This window comes from Mus pahari, chromosome 15 (assembly GCF_900095145.1).
Source record: "Mus pahari chromosome 15, PAHARI_EIJ_v1.1, whole genome shotgun sequence".
NCBI lineage: Eukaryota > Metazoa > Chordata > Mammalia > Rodentia > Muridae > Mus > Mus pahari.
The window spans coordinates 32,159,566-32,179,574 of NC_034604.1; the positions used below are offsets into that span (position 1 = coordinate 32,159,566).

Sequence of the window (20,009 nt, forward strand, 5' to 3'; positions counted from 1 at the left end):
TCTCTCTCTCTCTCTCTTTCTTTCTTTCTTTCTCTTTTTCTTTCTTCCTTTCTTTCTTTCCTTTCTCTCTCTCCTCCTCCCCCTCTCTCTTTCCTTGTTTGTTTCTTTTGCTTTTGTTGTTTTTGTTTTTTGGAGACAGGGTTTCTTTGTGCAGCTTTGGCTAGCCTAGAAATTGCTCAGTAGACCAGGCTGGCCTCAAACTCAGAGGCCCTCTTTCCTCTTTCTCTTGAGTCACCACCTCTTGGCTCCATCAGTCCCCTAAAGCAGCTTATTGTTGTTTTTGATGGAAAAGCTTGTGCCAGTTGACCAAATGTTTGAGAATAATAGCTGTGTTCATTTGAATAAGCCACAATACAACAGAGCAGAGTCAACATCCTTGAGCAGATCCTGTACTTTTCTTAACATAGTGCTCAGAAAGCGAACTTATAATCTGATTTTGAGAATATTTCTCGTGGTTCCAAGAATGGTTTCAAAATTAATTTCTGTGGTTTCCATTTTTCAAGAAAGAATAACATGAGAACTACTCAATAATACTGACTAAGAGGACATAAAGCTTTGCATTTTAATATATAATTAGTGAGACATGCTGGTAGGATTTATATCTAGTCAAACTGATTTAGCAACCATTGAGCATGAAATCCATGAATTCATCAATCAATTTTTACAAAATCAGTATTAAGAATGATTTTGGTGAGGTTTCTTGAGATTAGTCTGCAGCTGGATGTTGCGCCCACTGAGAGAGAGAGAGAGAGTATAATATTTTTTCTAGGAATGATTCAGATATAGATACCTGAACTATTTCAGATATAGATAACTGAACTAAAATATGGGATATTGAGTCACACTCTTTACCAACATTTGACTTGGTATTTACCCAGGACCACTTTTATATATCCAAAACTATGTATTATTGGAAACAAACACTTAGGTTAGAATATGATTTTAGCTCATATTTGTGATATCATCACCTTTCCTCTCATGGGTAGAGTTTTTCATATTTGTTTTTTATATTCCAGCTCAAACCTCATTTCCTGTGACAATGTAGTTGGAGAATCACCGTTTCCTTTTGTTCAATATAAATCTGACACACTTTACATATTGTGTCCAGCTTACTGTTATTTTACATATTGCATTTGAATTGACTACACATGATTGCATTGCTTTACAGGTACATAATAGAATCCACTGTTCTTAGAGGAGACCGATCCTTTTCTTTATTTTTTAAACCATAGTTTCTGAAATTTTCATGTTATTTTAATACCTGTAGGGTGCAGAAGAACCCTCAAAACCATTTAACACTGAGGTAGGAGTATTACTGGAGCCTGGGAGCTCAAACCTGGGCTTTTGTTTCTTAAAGAATTCATGAATAACACAATGCTAAGAGTTTTTTTTTTCTGTGAATGATTTTCTGCTCTAAACTTGTGTGGTATCATCTTCTTTTTCTTCTAAATTGCTAGTGTGTATGAAAGGATAGAGAAAACATAACTACATCTTCAAGAAATGAAAATTAAAGCTGGATATGGTGGCATAGCCTTTAATAGAAGCACTTCAGAGGCAGAAGCAGGCGGATCTCTGAATTCAAGGCCAGTTGGGTCTACAAAATTCCAGGACAGCAAGCCATATATATAGAAAACTATCACAGAAAAAGAAATAAATGAAAACTATCCTTAATATTTCCAACCTCCCACTAAGTATTATAGAAAATGGCATACACAGACTCTAAGGTAATTTGTCACTTAGTTAAACTGTTCGACTTGTGTGTGTGTTTTAAGCACAATCTCATGTACTTAGAGGAGATGTCATAAAATTTACTTACCTTTTTGGATGATCTTATAATCACAAACCCAACATTTTTCACTGACATTATTTCCCACAGACATATTTTTATTGGGTTAGGAAAACTCATGTTGGTTACATGGAAGTACCCAAGTGGTGCAGAGACTTTTCTGGAAGCATTGTTTCTTTCAGTGAATGAGAATTCACTCTGTGATTTAAAAAGCTGCCTTTGTTGTCTTATCAATGATAATACAAGTAAAATATCATGATATCATTACTGACAATAGGATTTGTGTGAGAAATCATATATGTCAAGTGCAGAATTCATCTAGGTCAACAGGCTTTCCCTTTGTGAATTCTGTTTCAAATTATAAAGCTTGAAAACATTTGTTTTCTTATTCTGCAGTGGACACAAACTCAGTAATTTATTACAAGAAAACGATGTTATGTAAACAAGAATCAAGAATCAGAACTGAAGAAAATAAGGATGATATTGCTGATAATGACATGTATATATTAATAGGATAAGAGATAACTTGGAAAGTTTCACCACAAAGAGATGACGAATGTTTGATGTGATTATGTGTTAACTCTGATTTGATCATTACATGCGTCAGCAGATACACACATCACCACGTAGCTTGCACCTCATAAATTTGTTCAAGAAAATTTAATTTTTTAAAATATAAGAGAACGCAAACCTACATGGCTAAGGACATAGTGTACAGAACACTGTTATTGTGGAACTTCAAGGGTTGAGCACTTGCCTAGCACCAACTTTAGACTCAAACAAAACTCCAAACCACAAACAGAAACAACAAACTAGGTTCAACTGTTGGGACCATTGAGTTCCCTGGCAGCCTAAGCAATAAAGGAGACTGTAATTATAACAATTCAAATCTGATAATATTTTATATAATAAATAAGATGTTAGGAAACTGTTTAACTCTAGTTTTTTCAAGTTTACCTAAAGAAGTGAGCTATCTTTTAAAAGTGTTTAGATAAAAGAATAATTTTCTAGATGTAAGTCAAACAAGAATTTAATATGATGCTGTTCAATAACAAGTACCACCTTCACACATGTGGTGTGTACCACCTTCACACCTTCAGTGTGGCTTAAAATTAGAATGGTCTATAAATGTGCATTTTGGAATTATTTTGGGCAAAGTATACAAAAGGTGAAATTCTCCAGTGGTGGATGTACACGAGTACTCACAATTTCAGGCACAAGGTGTCGCTCTTTACTTGGTGGAAAGAATTCATTCATGGATTGGTTCGAAGAATCTAGCGCTCTTCAAACAAAACCCGACTCCATCATTCTGAGTGCTGCTTATAAAGGGATCCTTTGAAAATTCACGAGAATCAAGCGAGATTTCAATCTGAAGACAAGTATCTGATACAGTCAGCGAAAGGAGACATTTTGGAGGCCGATTTCATATGCAATGTTAAGTTTTCAAAGAAGGGGATCCTGCACTCTGCCACCGCTACGCTGGCTTCTTCTCCTCGCCGCCTGGGAGGCAGGGAGCGGCCAGCTCCACTATACCATCCCAGAGGAGGCCAAACACGGCACCTTCGTGGGCCGAATCGCGCAGGACCTGGGGCTGGAGCTGTCGGAGCTGGTGCCCCGCCTGTTCAGGGTGGCGTCCAAGGACCGCGGGGACCTTCTGGAGGTAAATCTGCAGAATGGCATTTTGTTTGTGAATTCTCGGATCGACCGGGAGGAGCTGTGCGGGCGGAGCGCGGAGTGTAGCATCCACTTGGAGGTGATCGTGGACAGGCCGCTGCAGGTTTTCCACGTGCAGGTGGAGGTGAGGGACATTAACGACAACTCGCCAGTGTTTCCTCTTAAAGAACAAAGGCTGCTTATTTATGAATCTAAGCAACCGGACTCACGTTTTCCGCTAGAGGGAGCATCTGATGCGGACATAGGAGAGAACGCTGTACTAGTCTACAGATTAAGTCAAAACGAGTATTTTTCTTTAGAACCACCAACCAATAGTAAGCAGACGAAAAGACCGTCACTTATATTAAAGAAGGTTCTAGATCGGGAGAAAACCCCGGAACTTAATTTGCTATTAACAGCCACAGATGGCGGAAAACCGGAACTCACCGGTACAGTTCATCTTTGGGTTCGTGTCTTAGATGTTAACGACAATGATCCGGTGTTCGATCATTTAGAATACAAGGTAAGAATAATGGAAAATGCTGCTAAAGAAACTCTTGTCATAACGTTGAACGCCACGGATCTAGACGAAGGTGTAAACGGGCAACTGGTATACTCTCTGATGTCCATTAAGCCCACTGGGAGACATTTATTTACCCTAGATGAAAACAACGGAGAATTGAGGGTCAACGGGACTTTAGATTATGAGGAGAACAAGTTTTATGAAATAGAAGTGCTGGCCACGGATAAAGGAAATCCCCCAATGGTAGGTCACTGTGTAGTCTTGGTAGAAATCTTAGACACCAATGACAACTCCCCTGAAGTGACATTAACTTCGCTGTCCCTCCCAGTAAGAGAGGATGCCCAGCCAAATACAGTCATTGCTTTAATTAGCGTATCCGACCTTGATTCTGGTATCAATGGCCAAGTGACCTGCTCTCTTACACCTAATGTCCCCTTCAAAATTGTATCCACCTTTAAAAACTATTATTCTTTGGTACTGGATAGCAGTCTGGACCGTGAGAGGGTGTCAACCTATGGTTTGGTTGTGACAGCGCGGGATGGTGGTTCGCCTTCACTGTCTGCCACAGCTAGCGTGTCTGTGGAGGTGGCTGATGTGAATGACAATGCTCCAGTGTTCGCGCAGCCCGAATACACCGTGTTCGTGAAGGAGAACAACCCGCCTGGAGCGCACATCTTCACGGTGTCAGCGATGGATGAGGACGCGCAGGAGAATGCTCTGGTGTCCTACTCGCTGGTGGAGAGGAGGGTGGGCGAGCGCTTGCTGTCAAGCTATGTGTCTGTGCACGCAGAGAGCGGCAAGGTGTTCGCACTGCAGCCTCTGGACCATGAGGAACTGGAGCTGCTGCAGTTCCAGGTGAGCGCGTGGGATGCTGGTGTGCCTACCCTGGGCAGCAATGTGACTCTGCAGGTGTTTGTGCTGGATGAGAATGACAATGCACCCACGCTGCTGCCTCATGGAACTGTTGGAGCTGGTGGAGCAGTGAGCGAGCTTGTGTCCAGGTCGGTGGGTTCCGGTCATGTAGTCACCAAGGTGCGTGCAGTGGATGCGGACTCTGGTTACAATGCTTGGCTGTCATATGAAGTACAGTTGGGAACAAGTGGACTACGCAGCCCATTCCGTGTGGGTCTGTACACGGGTGAGATCAGCACGACGCGTGCCCTGGATGAGGTGGACGCTCCTCGGCAGACTCTATTGGTGCTGGTGAAGGACCATGGTGAGCCAGCACTGACAGCCACTGCAACTGTATTAGTGTCTCTTGTGGAAAGCGGCCAAGCTCCAAAGTTCTTTTCACAGGCAGCAGGACGTGCTTCAGCCCCGGAGGCATCGCTGGTGGATGTCAACGTGTATTTGATCATCGCCATCTGCGCAGTTTCCAGTCTCTTGGTACTCACGCTGTTGCTGTATACAGCGCTGTGCTGCTCAGCATTGCCTATGGTCAGTGAGGCCACTGAGGGGCCTGGGAAGCCCATGCTGGTGTGCTCCAGCGAGGTGGGGAGCTGGTCCTATTCACAGCAGAGGCGGCAGAGGGTGTGCTCTGGGGAAGTTCTTCCCAAGACCGACCTCATGGCCTTTAGCCCCAGTCTACCTCCCAACCTGGATAGAGATCAAAGGGAAAGACAGGAGTCAGAGTCAAATCACCCTGGACAGGTGAGTTTTCTACAAGTCCCACTTTTCTGGTAAATGCCTATAAATCACTTAGAATTCAGTTTTAAGGGAAATATTTAAAATGAATACATTTTGAGTGCTGTTTCAAGGAACAATGGCCGTTAGCAAAATGCCAGATGTGCATTGACCCAGTCTTTAAGCCATGTAATAGAGTTCTCCAGCTAATAAGTGCCCCATTTGTTTCAAGTTTTGGTTATAAAAAGAAGTCAACATAGTGGAAATAACCACTGTTTTACTTGAGCTAAGTCACAGCACTCATTTCAATGAGTATTTCATTTAATACTCAATGAAGTGGACAACCATGCCAGGCTATTTAGATTTGCTTGAGTTGGTCTATTTACAGTCCTTTGCTTTGATATTTTCATATTCTTTGATCAGTTGCTTTAAAAAATGTTTGTATCAACAATGGAACCCTTGTTTCCAGCTCAGAATTGATTTACTGCCCTGCGCATCACCACCATGTAAAAATCATCTTCAGTTTACTTGGAGACAGAAGTTCAGTCTTACATTCTGAAACAATATAAAAGAATATTTCCAGTACTGATTCTTGAGAGGAAATATCAGGATTTCCTTTAGTGTTAACAGCCATTGCTGGCAGTAAACCAGAGCTAACAGGATCTACTCAGATTCAAATAACCATCTGAGCCATAGTGGTGCATGCCTTTAATCTCACTCAGTAGGCAAAGGCAGGTGATCTCTAAGTTCCAGGACAGCTAGGGCTACACAGAGAAACCCTGTCTCAAACAACTAAAACTAAACCAAAACCAAAAAGCTATCCTGGATATGAATGAAAATTCAGCCAAGTTTTATAAATCATCTTATAAAGTAGGCTTCCTTGAAAATGTTCAAAACCACACCTCTGTAATTCAACTAAATGCTTCTGATGTAGCTGAAGGCCTGAACAGAGAAATATCCTGTGGGTTCCAAATGATTCAGCTTACTAGTGAGCACTTTAAGCTTTACAAAAACTTAAAATTTACCAGACACAGGTAAATTTAGAATTGATGGGAAACTAGATGTTGAAGAGAATAGGGCTTATGAAATTCTAGTCAATGCAATTGATAAAGGAGTTCCTTCTGTGGTACATGACAGCACGGTCAGAGTGAAAGTTCTGGATGTGAATGACAATGTCTGTGCTAGAAGATGTTCAGGTGGAAACAGTAATTGCTCTGATCTGTGTGTCTGACTTTGACTCCAGTGTGCCAACAGCCTCTCAGATACCCATGTCCTTTCAAGCTGCTGTCCACTTTCAAGACTTACTATTCACTAAGTCTGGACAGTGTTCTGGACCAGGAGACTATGATGTAGGAATGTCAGCACGGGATTCGGGTTTGCCCACACTATTCTAATCCTTCTGTTAACATCTTAACTTGAGATTATCTTAATTGCCAGGTGATAGTATCTATGGTGCAGATACAACCATCATTCGCATCTTACTAACGAGAAAACCTGACACTGAAGTCACAGAGGTAGTATGACCTGTTTAAACCTAGTTTTGGAGGATTCCAACCTCATTGTGGTATATTGATCTTCTGCCCGTATTTGATGAATTCTCTGAATTACAACTTACATTTTAAAATTTCCTTTCACAAAAATACACAGAACTTGTTTTTGACCAGAGAGCAAAACTTCCTATCCTCCAACCTGATGTTAAAGGCTTTAAATTTTCCTAGATTTTACCTACTCTTTCATAAACCTTCATTTTAGAACCAGGAATATATTACATGTTCAATCATGAATATTTGATTATTGTGTGATATCAAAATGTATTGTCTGGGCAGTCTGTGCCATTTAGCAAACTGGAGTTTGGGCAACATTTTCTTCAGGATTATCATAAAGGACAGATAACATTTCAAAGGATAAACAGTAAGGTTTCATGGGTGAAAGATAAGTATGAATAAAAGAGTGCTCTCTGAAGAATGTGAACTTGAAAGATCAGTAGTGGGAAGCCTATGAAAGCAGGGAAGCACATAGAGGATCTTCCATAAATACTTCGGTATCAAGCAAATGGAGATTCTCCCCTTCCCCCAAGACGGGGTTTCTCTATCAATCCCTGGCTGTCCTGGAACTTAGTAGCCCAGGCTGACCTGGATGTCAGAAGTCTACCTGCCTCTAAGTGTTGGAACTAAATGCTTGTGCAACCACACCCTGTGGAACAATAGAGCTTTAAAAGCTGTAATAGAAAAGAATTGTGGGAAACTGGTTAGAGCGACTAGCAAAGAGAAGCATTCAGATGATTGACTCAATAGGAATGATAAAGCCAGGTGTGTTGGCACACACCTTTAACTCTAGAATTATGGAGGTGGAGGCAAGAGGGCCTCTATGAGGTCAAGGTCAGCCTGGTTTACATATTGAGCTCTAGGACAGATAGGACTACATAGAGAAATACTGTCTCAAAAATATATAAATGATAAGAGAAAGACAAAATGAAGTAGGATAAGGTAAGAAAGACCAATTATTACATGCAAGTTTATTGATTTATTTAGTGATTTATTACTTAAAACATTGCATAGTTGCCAAGCATGGCTTTATTTGCTACTTGGAACAGAATGTCCTGAAGAAATAGCTGAAGCACTGTGTCATTGTCCTCAACAATCTGCTGCCTGCCATGTATGCTTCTGTGAAATCTCATTTTCTTGTTTGCCCCACTTTTTGAGTATAGGGTATAAAATGAGAATGCAGACTGGACCCGTGACCAAAGCCTTTCAGGAGCTATGCTGGCTTCTGCCACTAGTGACATTTCCAGTCATAGGAGTTGGAGTGCTCATGAAAGAAAGACTTCCAAAACAAAAATGTGGTGTCATCTATTCTTTTATAAGTTTGGTGTACTATGGTGTAAATGACTTGTGTGTGTGTGTGTGTGTGTGTGTGTGTGTGTGTGTGTGTGTTTGAGAGGTAGGAAATGGGAGGAACATTTATGAACCTGTTACTTTTGAGGTACTAGAATAGTATCATGATTCGAAACATGGACCTAGAACTCAGAGGGGGGTTATACACACATTGAGGTATAATTCCTTTCCAAAAATGTAAGTCCATGAAAGGACAAAAGTCACCAAGAGACAGTATGAAAAATGAAAAGTAATATTGAGCAAAATGATTTAGGTAGGCATGCATGTTAATTTCTGAGGCTGTTGTAAGAAATGATCACAGACTGGGATGAAATATTAGTTTGTCTCACAATTTTTGAGGCCAGATGTCCAAAATGAAGAAGACCTGAAACACTTGTAAGAATTAAGGGCATATTTCCCCTATAAGAGTAAAGCATCTTAGGAATAATAGAGCAGGATAGAAAAATCCCTATTCTTTGCTTCTGTTGGTTTCTGATGGCTGTTGGCATTCCTTGCCAACATCACTTTCAATTTCTGTCTTTATAGTCACATTGCCTTCTCTTCTTCATGTCTTCTCACCTGTGCTTTTGTTTGATAAGGACATATGTAATGGCATTTAAGGCTGACTTGGATTATGCAGAATAAATTATTCTTAATTTAGTTACATTGGTTTAGTATATAAAGTTATATTCATGAGCCTTAAGATGTGGGTACATCTTTTGAGGTGCCACTATTCAGTCTTCTATGGTAGGCTTAGAAAGATAGAAAATAGGTAATGTCTCTGCTATGGAGGCTGGGTCCTGGAAAGCTAGCTGCAAGCAACTGGAGATTAAGAAAAACAGACACAAAGTAGAAGCCAAGCTAGGACCAGGTGAGATGTATGCTTGGATGGAGTCATAGCAGCCTCCCCTTGCCACCCAATCACTTTTAGTATATACTGGGAAAAGAAGGGAGTAGATATCTAATCTCAGTAAAGAATATTATGGGGTGGTAGTAAATATGCAGTCTTGTGGAGCTAGGAAACTGTGGGTAGAGCCTTGTACATGGCTTTCCTCTTAGTAAAGGTCAACTCCTACACAGTCATCCTGCCTCAGCAAACATCCTAGTCTTGGGCATGGAATAGGCCATGCCACTCCTTTAGGCTTTTATTTCTCAAATTCTACGTTAATAAGTGTACTTAAATGCTTTAACCCCCCTTCTAGGCCACCATACACCAGAGGCAGTGCAAAGAAAAGGTTAATAGAGAAAAGGAGGATGTGGACCTTTGAAGAAATAGTTATTTGGTGTGAATCCAATCTGTGTTGTAAGGCTATCAGCAGTTCAGTTCACATGAATCAGCAGCAGCAGCTTGACCCACTTGCAAACGCCATTCATGAATCAACAAAGGCAGTTTGATGCAGAAGAAACTTCCAGGCTCTGCCAAATGGCCTGAGTCCGTCAAAGTGGCAAGTAGCTGCCAGAACACCACCAGAATTTCTTTGATGCATTTCTTTCTACATAGTCCCAATAAATGATGACCAGCAAACTGTGGCAAGGTGAACCAATGCCACACAGCTTGGTCCACTGTCTGTTGAGTTACAAAAATGTAGTGGTTACATTACATGTTATCTCAAACATCCACTCTAGTAAAACATCATATGCCCCTCCTCCAAAGAAACACCACGAGTCTGATCTCAGCAAAATGTCCTCCCACATGTCTGCTTCAGCACAAAAACATGCTCTCGTAAAACAGTTTCCGGAAAAACACCCCACAACACAACTGGATCTCCAAAGAAACCAGAGATTTCCGCTTCAGACTCCCTTAGGTGTGAGACCTGTTAGACATGGCTTTGCTCATGCCAAGGATGCACACGCAGGACTACAGCCATTTTCTACAAGCTAACCAAGGTTGAAAGTCAGAGTGTGAGGGTCAAGTGAATGCTAGAAAAGAAGGTGAATACATGTTTTATCTGGAAGTTAAAGGTGTTTGAACATCTTAGTTGTGTGGAGAAAAGAAGCAAGCAAAGAAGGAGGCATTAGGATAAGACAGGCAGCACTGAAATGAAGATGGAGTTAATAAGGTTAAATGGAGGAAAACATATGTTTTTTTCCCCAGAGAATAGGGTCAGCCTAAACTGGGGAGAGATGGCAAAGTAGTTAAGGGCTTGTTACTCGTCTAGAGAATCCGTGGTTGTGACAGCTTTTAATAACTCTAGTTCCAGAGAACTCAACACTCTGTTCTGGCCTCCATAGATACAAGACATGCACATGCGCAAGTGCATTCATGAAGACAAAATATGCTCATAAGACAATAAACTTGAAAAAAGAATAGGTAAAAGAAATAAATGTTGTTATAAGAAAAGAGCCCTCCATTTCATGGTGATGTATCTTAATGGGAAAACCATGAAGTCACATGATGGGAATAACGTTGAGAAATTGAGCAAAGGAAAAAAATATGAAAAAATGCCTATAGGTAAGGAGGATACATCCATTTGAGTGTCCAATCTGGGTAAAGGGGAATAAAAATATATACTGTCACTGTGGATAATAAATAACTTTATACTGAAGATCAAAAGGATGAATAAATAGTTAACTGTGTTGGAAGTTGAAGAGAATGTTTGAGATGATAAAGAGATGAGTGAGTTTAGGGTGTCTTAAAGGGCATACTGCAAATGGTTGACTTATGTCCAGGGATAGATGATGCAATATGTGTATATTCTGGTAGACAGGAAACATCAGGAAGAATCAAGGGGCTATTGCCATCATAAGGGTAATGCATGTCGTAGAAACAGAGCAACAGGAGAAGATTGTATGGGCGAGAGAATACAATACTCCACATTGATTTCAGAAGGGAATAGAGGTGAGAACCCAATGGTCATTTCGTATAGAGTTGCTCACAGGCTAGGCATTGTAGAGATTGGATATACAGTTTATAATGTAATATTAGGGTCATATATAATTTACATTTACTTTAAGATTTATTTGTTCATGTATTTTATGTGTATGAGTGCTTTTTAGTGCATCTGTGCCTACACACCAGAATAGGGCATAAGACCCCATCATAGATGGTTGTAAATAACTACTTGGCTGGCGAGAATTGAACTTGAGACCTCTAGAAAAGCAGCTATTGCTCTTAACTCCATATCTTAAGCCACTACATTTATAATATATAAAATATATCTTTTATTATACTGTTTGGCCTGAAACTTTTGACTGTAGCTATAATAACAGACAACAGTAATATTCTTTTGTGAATGATGTATTAGCATCAATGTGTTGCTACCATCACGGACTTGGAAAAAATCAGAGTTAACTTAAACAGTACCAATTCTTTTCTATTGATGATGAAATTACGATGTGGTAGGGAAAAAAGCAAGTTTAAACCACTGGTAGTAGCTTAAATTAGACTAAATAACAGAATGTTATTTCGTGGTATGTTTTCTATAAGGTGAACTGAAAACATAAAATCATTGTTTTATATAGATTGTTGTGTACCCACACAAACATATTACAGATAGATACATCCTTCAAGATATAAATGTTTTATCCACTCTTGGAACTTATGAACAGTGTGTATTACTTGAAATCTAGTATATAACTGCCTATCTTCCACTTCATGTGTTTTATGTGATCACTATGTTTCCACTTGGAATTAGTGGTAGTTAATGGGAGAAGGTCTTGAAAATATTACAGGGCAAGAACATTGACAACAAAACCTGCATGACTATCAGAACTAGAGACATATCACAACGAAGCCAAATTATAATGCTATCTAATTAAAAATTTTACACACACACACACACACACACACACACACACACACACACAATGCGAGACACTGATAAGTAACACCTGATGCTGAAAATAAGTAATTTACTGTTCCTGGATAACAAATATTTAGTTCACACATACATACTTGCAGTGGAAATTTCAGAATATGCAAGGGAATAAAGGCTTATATCAATGGAAAATATGAAGACTAGCGATCGCTACACTTACACATTCATGCCTCATGATGTCGCTCTTCACTGCGAACTTTTTTTTTTTTTCAAACAAAGTCACTTCCTTCAGAGAACTGGCAGTGAACTAGTACTAGGACATCTCCCAAACAGCTTTTGAGAGACAGTTTCAGGTAAGGTATTTTGTATACTGTAGCTACCACCATATCTTTCTGCCTGTGTACCATGCTATTATTCTCGCAAAGCGGCCCAGGATCCCGGTGCTTCCTGCTCTCGCTCCTGCTCCTCACAACCTGGGAGGCAGGGAGCGGCCAGCTCCACTACTCCATCCTAGAAGAGGCCAAACACGGCACCTTCGTGGGCCGCATCGCGCAGGACCTGGGGCTGGAGCTGGCGGAGCTGGTGCCCCGCCTGTTCAGGATGGCGTCCAAGGACCTCGGGGACCTTCTGGAGGTAAATCTGCAGAATGGCATTTTGTTTGTGAATTCTCGGATCGACCGGGAGGAGCTGTGCGGACGGAGCGCGGAGTGCAGCATTCACCTGGAGGTGATCGTGGACAGGCCGCTGCAGGTTTTCCACGTGGAGGTGGAGGTGAGGGACATTAATGACAATCCACCTGTGTTCCCCGAAACCAACAAAAACATCGTGATTGCCGAGTCGAGACCTCCAGAAACTAGATTTCCACTAGATGGCGCATCCGATGCAGATATCGGAGTCAATTCCGCCTTGACCTACCGATTGGATCCCAGTGATTATTTCGCTTTGGACACGCAAAACAATCGTGAGCGAACTTCTTCATTATCCCTTGTGTTAAAGAAATCATTAGACAGAGAAGAAATTCAGGAGCATAGTTTATTACTAACAGCTAGTGACGGAGGCAAACCGGAACTGACTGGCACAGTTCAGCTGCTGATCACCATCCTCGATGTGAATGACAATGCTCCAGAGTTTGATCGGTTCGTCTATAAAGTTAGAGTGTTAGAGGATGCACTTAATGGAACGTTGATGATTAACTTAAACGCCACAGATCCTGATGAGGGTATAAATGGGGATATAATCTACTCCTTCAGACGGCCTGTATCCCCTGCGGTGGTGCATGCATTTAATATAGATCCCAACAGTGGAGAAGTTAGGACAAAGGGGCTACTGGATTTCGAAGAAATTAATCTATATGAGATACCCGTGGAGGCAGTAGACAAAGGAAATATTCCAATGACAGGCCATTGTACCCTTCTGGTGGAATTACTAGATGTAAATGATAATGCACCAGAGGTCACGATTACTTCCCTGTCACTTCCAGTCAGAGAAGATGCTCAGCCAAGCACTGTCATAGCTCTTGTCAGCGTGTCTGACCGAGACTCTGGTGACAATGGGCAGGTGACTTGCTCTTTGACGCCTCACCTCCCCTTCAAGCTGGTGTCCACTTTTAAGAATTACTATTCGTTAGTGTTGGACAGCGCCCTGGACCGCGAGACCACCGCTGACTATAAGGTGGTGGTGACAGCCCGAGACAGGGGCTCACCCTCGCTGTGGGCCACAGCCAGCGTGTCCGTGGAGGTGGCTGACGTGAACGACAATGCTCCTACATTCGGGCAGCCTGAATATACAGTGTTTGTGAAGGAGAACAACCCGCCTGGAGCGCACATCTTCACCGTGTCTGCAGTGGATAGGGACGCAGCGGAGAACGCGCTGGTGTCCTACTCGCTGGTGGAACGGAGGGTGGGCGAGCGCTTGCTGTCGAGCTATGTGTCTGTGCACGCGGAGAGTGGCAAGGTGTTCGCGCTGCAGCCTCTGGACCATGAGGAGCTGGAGCTGCTGCAGTTCCAGGTGAGCGCGCGGGATGCTGGTGTGCCTGCCCTGGGCAGCAATGTGACTCTGCAGGTGTTTGTGCTGGATGAGAATGACAATGCGCCCACTCTATTGCCTCACAGAGCCGTTGGAGCTGTCGGGGCAGTGAGCGAACTTGTGCCTAGGTCAGTGGGTTCAGGGCATGTAGTGGCAAAGGTGCGCGCAGTAGATGCAGACTCTGGTTACAATGCTTGGCTGTCTTATGAGCTGCAGTTGGCAGCAGGGGGCATGCGCAGTCCGTTCCGCGTGGGTCTGTACACGGGCGAGATCAGCACGACGCGCACCCTAGACGAAGCAGATGCGCCACGCCAGCGTCTGTTCGTGTTGGTGAAGGACCACGGCGAGCCCGCACTGACCGCCACAGCCACGGTGCTAGTGTCTCTGGTGGAGAATGGCCAAGCACCCAAGATATCTTCCCTTGCTTCAGAGAGCACAGCATCTTCGGAGGCGTCGCTGGTGACTGTCAACGTGTACCTGATCATTGCTATTTGCGCAGTGTCCAGCCTGTTAGTGCTCACGCTACTGCTTTACACCGCGCTGCGCTGCTCAGCAAGGCCCACTGATGGAGCCTGCGCTCCAGGGAAGCCCATGCTGGTGTGCTCCAGCGCGGTGGGGAGCTGGTCATACTCGCAGCAGAGGCGACAGAGGGTGTGCTCTGGAGAAGGCCCCCCTAAGACTGACCTCATGGCCTTTAGTCCTAGTCTCCCTCCTGTGTTAGGCTCTGCAGAGGACACATGTCAGAGAGAAAGGCAGGTAGAACATTTGAAAGAGGTAAGTTCATAATATAAATCAATGTGTCTAACAGTTGCTCCTTCATATCTTTTCTCTCAATCATTTCATTAATCTAGTTAAAAATTTTCTCATTCTTGTTGTCTTTAACAATTTCTATATTGACATTGGATTGGTCACTCACTAATGAAATATTAGAAACCGTAGTAAAGTATCACAAACTGGAAAAAATTTATTTAGCATTTTAAATAAAACCAATGCATGGGACTGGAAACATTTTACAAAAATATTGTAGTGAGGCTAAATAATTTTAAGATATAGTCTTAATGTATACCTACATACTTAGGTTATTTTTAAAGACCTCATAAGTTCTTAATTCTAAATAAATGTTTTTTTCTTGAGTTAGGATCTAGCTGTGGAGCTTAAGTTGGCCTCCAACTTTATTTTATTTTTTATTTTTCTAGTTATTCTTTTCTTTTTAAAACGTGGTACTTTATCCCTAGTTTTTCTTTTTTATTCTTTTCTTTTCCTTTATTCTCTCATATATTATACCCTGACTGCAGTTTTCCCTCCCTTCTTCCCCCATGGACTTCACCTTTTGATTCTTCTGTCTGTGCTCTGGAGTGCTGGGATTTCAGGTGCAACATCACACTTGGTTACAAGTGTAATTAGTTTGTATGTTTGTTTATTTATTTATTATTTACTTATTAATTGTGACAGGTTCACCCCTCATAACTATGTAGACCAGGCTATCCTGAAACTCACAGAGACCACCTGCCTCTGCCTCCCGATTGCTTGTATTAAAGGCCTGTGCCACAGAACCCTGTTTGTGTTTAAGGCTTTTCTAGTTTGTCTTTCCTTTGTTATCCTCTAGGACCCTTGATGCTCACCATTCTATGAGAAGCATTTATGAATTTAATTTTTAGTTCCTGTATATCACCATAAACTTGAGCTTTCTCTCTCTCTCTCTCTCTCTCTCTCTCTCAAAACCTGAAACAGATTTTCATTAATTTATCATTTAAGCTATGTGTCTGTGTTTTTACTAAAAATACACTTCTTTGTGTTTCCAAAAATTACTTTTTTTATGTGTTTTGCCAGACTGTGTCTATGCTCCACATGCATTTAATGCCTGAAGTAGCCAGAAGAGGGCATCATATCCCCTGGAACTGGAGTTAAGAGGTGGTTGTGATCCACCATGTAGGTGCTGGGAATTGAACCCAGATCCTTTTGAAGAGCAGCCATTTTTAAGAATTCTTCTTTCATACATTACATCCTGACCACAGTTTCTCCTCCCTCCACTCCTCTCATCCCCACTCCACCTCTTCCCCTCTGTTTCCCTTAAAAAACTTACCAGGATATCAGTTGAACATGACATAACAAGTTACAATAAGACTGGGTACAAACCCTCATGTCAAGGCTAGATGAGGCAACCCAGTAGGAGGAAAATGGTTCCAAGAACAGGTAAAAGAGTAAGAGACACCTCCCCACTCCCACTGTTAGGAGTACAACAAGAAGACGAAGCTTCTTAATCATAACATATGTAGAGGACCTAGCCCAGACCCATACGGGGTCTGTAACTAGTTGGTTTTATGTTCTCATGGTGTCCTTGACCCTTCCAGCTCCTACAATCCTTCCCTACTTCTTCTGTAGGATTCCCCTGGCTCTGCCTAATGTTTGGCCATGGGTCTCTGGATCTGATCTCATCAGTTGTTCTAACTAATGACAATGGGGCTAGGGATTAATCTATAAGTATAGGAGAATATCATTAGTAATCATTTTATTCAAACTTTTAAGTCATGTTAATTCTATCCTGGATCTCTGGGGAGTACAGCCTTTGGTTCTTAGTCATCCAGGCAGTGTCAGGTGTGAGTTCCTTTTCATAGCATGGACCTTAAGTTGGACCATTGGTTGCCCACTCACACAGGTTCTGTGCCATCAGCACAGCTTGCAGCAGGACAGATTGTAGGTTGAAGGTTTTGTTGCGGGGTTGGTGTCCCAGTCCTGCTGCTGGAAGCCTTGCTTGGCTATAAAAGATTGCTGGTTCAGGTTGCATATTACACATTACTAGAAGTCTTTGCTAGGATCATTCTCATAGATTCCAGGGAGCTTCTCCTGCACTAGGTTTCCACATTCCCCACTCAAGTGTCCCCCAATTCCAGTTGTCTTTACCAGTACTCTTTCCCTCCCTGCCACTGACTGATCCCTCCAGTTCCCATTCCCACTTGCCCCAAGTCTACCTGCAAGTTCTATTCTATTTACTTTTCTCAAGATTATCGCTTTGAGTTCTCCTTGTTACTTGGCCTCCCCCAGGCTGTGAATTGTAGCACAATTATTATTTATTTTACAGCTAATGGGTGTAAAGTAAGTGAGTATGGCTGTTAGCTTTAAAGTAAGTGAGTGCATACCTTGTTTGTCTTTCTGGGTCTGGGTTACCTCACTCAGAATTATTTTTTTAGTTCTATCTATTTAATTGAAAATTTCATGATGTTATTGTTTTTTAACAGCTGAGTAATAGTTTATTGTGTAAATGTACTACATTTTCCTTATTCATTCTTTGGGTTGTTTCTAGTTTCTGGCTATTATAAATAAAGCTGCTATCAAGATAGTTGATCAAGAGTCTTGTGGTAGAATGAAGCATCCTTTGGGTATATGCCTAAAAGTAGTAAACCTGGGTCTTGAGGTAGATTGATTCCCAATTTTCTGAGGAACTACCATGTTGATTTCCTTGTGGTTGTACAAATTTGCACTCCCATCCACAGTGGAGAACTGTTCCCCTTGCTCCACATCCTCACCAGCATGAGCTGCTGCTTGTGTTTTTGATTTTAGACATTCTGACAGGTAGAAGATGGAATCTCAAGTAGTTTTGATTTACATTTTCCTAACAGTTAAGGATGTTGAACATTTAATTATTTCTCAGTCATTTGAGACTCTTCTGTTAAAAATTCTCTGTACTTCATTTTTAAAATTAGATTATTTGGTTTCTTGATGTTTGGTTTCTTGAATTCTTTGTATATTTTGGATATCTGCTCTCTGTCAGATGTGGAGTTGATCAAGAACTCTTCCCATTTTGTAGGCTGCCATTTTGTCCTTTGCCTTGCTTTTCATATTCATGAGGTATCATTTATTGATTGTTGATCTTATTGCCTGTGTTATTAATGTTCTGTTCAGGGAGTTGTTTCCTGTGCCAATGCACTCAAAGCTATCCCCCCACTTTCTTTTCTATTAATTTGTTTATCTAGTTTATATTGAAGTCTTTGATCCAACTTGACTTGAGTTTTATGGATTTTTCTACATACTGAGATCCAGTTAGACCAGAGCCATTTTTAAAAGATACTTTTACTTTTCTATTCTATATATCTGGCTTCTTTATAAAAATTACATGTCCATAGGTGCATGGATTTTCATCTATATCTTGGATTCCATTACATTCACCAACCTGTCTGTTTTCATGTTAATACCATGCACTTTTTATTACTATAGCTCTGTAGTAGAACTTGAAATCAGGGATACCTCTGGAATTTCTTTTATTGTATAGGATTTTTTAAAGCTCACCTAGGTAGGTTTTATGAAGTTCAGTTTATCTGGTTTATATTGAGGTCTTTGATCTAATTTCATTTGAGTTTTTTGCAGGATGATAGATATGGATCCATTTGCATTTCTCTACATGCTGAACTCCAGTTATGGATTTTTCCACATGAAGCTGAGTATTGCCTTTTGGAGTCTGTAAAGAATTGTTTTGAATTTTGATGAGGATTGCATTGAATCTATAGATTGCTATAAGATGGATATTTTTACTCTGTTAATCTTACTGATCCATGAGCATGGGAGAGCTTTCCATTTTCTGATATTTTCTTCAATTTTGTTTTTCAAAGACTTGAAGGTCTTATTATAGAAGTCTTTCACTTGTTTAGTTAGAGTTACACCAAGATATTTTGTATTATTTGCAGCTCAGGAGGGCCACTGAATTTTTGATAGTCTTTATCCAGCCACTCTTCTAAAGGTGTTTATCAGTTTTAGGAGTTTTCTGGAAGGATTTTTGGGGCTGCTTATGTATACTATCATAGCATCTGCAAATAAAGTTACAATCTTTTTTCTTTCCATTCGTATCCCTTTGATTTCCTTCAGTTGTCTTATTGCTCTATTTAGAATGATAAGTACTATATTGAATAGATATATAGAGAGTGGACAGTCTTGTCTTCTCCTGATTTTAGTGAAATTGCTTTGAATTTCTCTCCATTTAATTTGATGTTGTCTATAGGCTTGCTTCAAATTGTCACAATGATATTTAAGTATGTCCTTTTTATCCCTAATATCTCTAAGACTTTTATCATGAAGTAGTATCAGATTTTGTCAGACTTTTTCAGCACCTAATGAGATGATTATGTGGTTTTTGTCTTACACTTTGTTTTATATGGTGGATTACATTGATTGATTTTCATGTGCTCAAACATTTCTGCATTTCTAGGATTTCTTGATCCTGGTAGATAGTTTTTTTTGATGTATTCTTGAATTTAGGTTGCAAGTATTTTATTGAGTATTTTTGCACCTTTGTTCATGAAGAATATTGGTTTGTAATTCTCTTTCTTTGTTGAATATTCACGTGATTTGGGTGTCAAGGTGACTGTGGCCTCATAAAATGAATTTGGAAATGTTTCTTCTATTTCTATTTTGTAGAATAATTTGAGGAGTATTGGCGGTAGCTCTTCTTTGAAAGCCTGGTAGAATTCTGGACTAAAACAGTCAGGCTCTGAGCTTCGTTTTGATTTTGGTTTTTGGTTTTGGTTGGGAGACTTTTAATGATTGCTTCTATTTTTTTGGGGGGGCTATTAGTCCATTTAAATTGCTTATCTGATCTTGATTTAACTTTAGTAAGTGTTCTCTTTTAATTCTATAGAATATAGGTTTTTAAAGTATGACCTAAGGTTTATTTGGTTTTCCCCAGTGTCTCTTGTTATAGCCCTCTCTCTTTTTTTCAACATACAAAATATATTTGTATGGATACTTTAAAATGAATTGATTTGAATGAAAATAAAAAA

At 40.7% G+C, this 20,009-nt stretch overlaps 2 protein-coding genes across 11 annotated transcripts in view; both read left to right on the forward strand.

The window, feature by feature from the left end:
- The window catches only part of LOC110333405 (protocadherin alpha-4), a 229,917-nt gene that overhangs the window by 73,279 nt on the left and 136,629 nt on the right, over window positions 1–20,009 (forward strand). For 2 of the 10 annotated variants that reach the window (XM_029546760.1, XM_029546755.1), the window contains exon 1: window positions 2,752–5,612. The exons of the other annotated variants lie outside the window; for them this stretch is intronic. In XM_029546760.1, coding sequence (XP_029402620.1) covers window positions 3,219–5,612 — 2,394 coding nt within the window. In that variant the 5' untranslated portion in view covers window positions 2,752–3,218. Of the gene's footprint in view, window positions 1–2,751; window positions 5,613–20,009 lie in introns of those variants that run through there. 10 annotated transcript variants of the gene reach the window in all.
- On the forward strand, window positions 12,545–15,046 carry LOC110333407 (protocadherin alpha-13-like). The gene has a single exon (XM_029546764.1). The coding sequence runs from the start codon at window positions 12,622–12,624 to the stop codon at window positions 15,025–15,027; it is 2,406 nt and encodes an 801-aa protein (XP_029402624.1). The 5' UTR covers window positions 12,545–12,621; the 3' UTR covers window positions 15,028–15,046.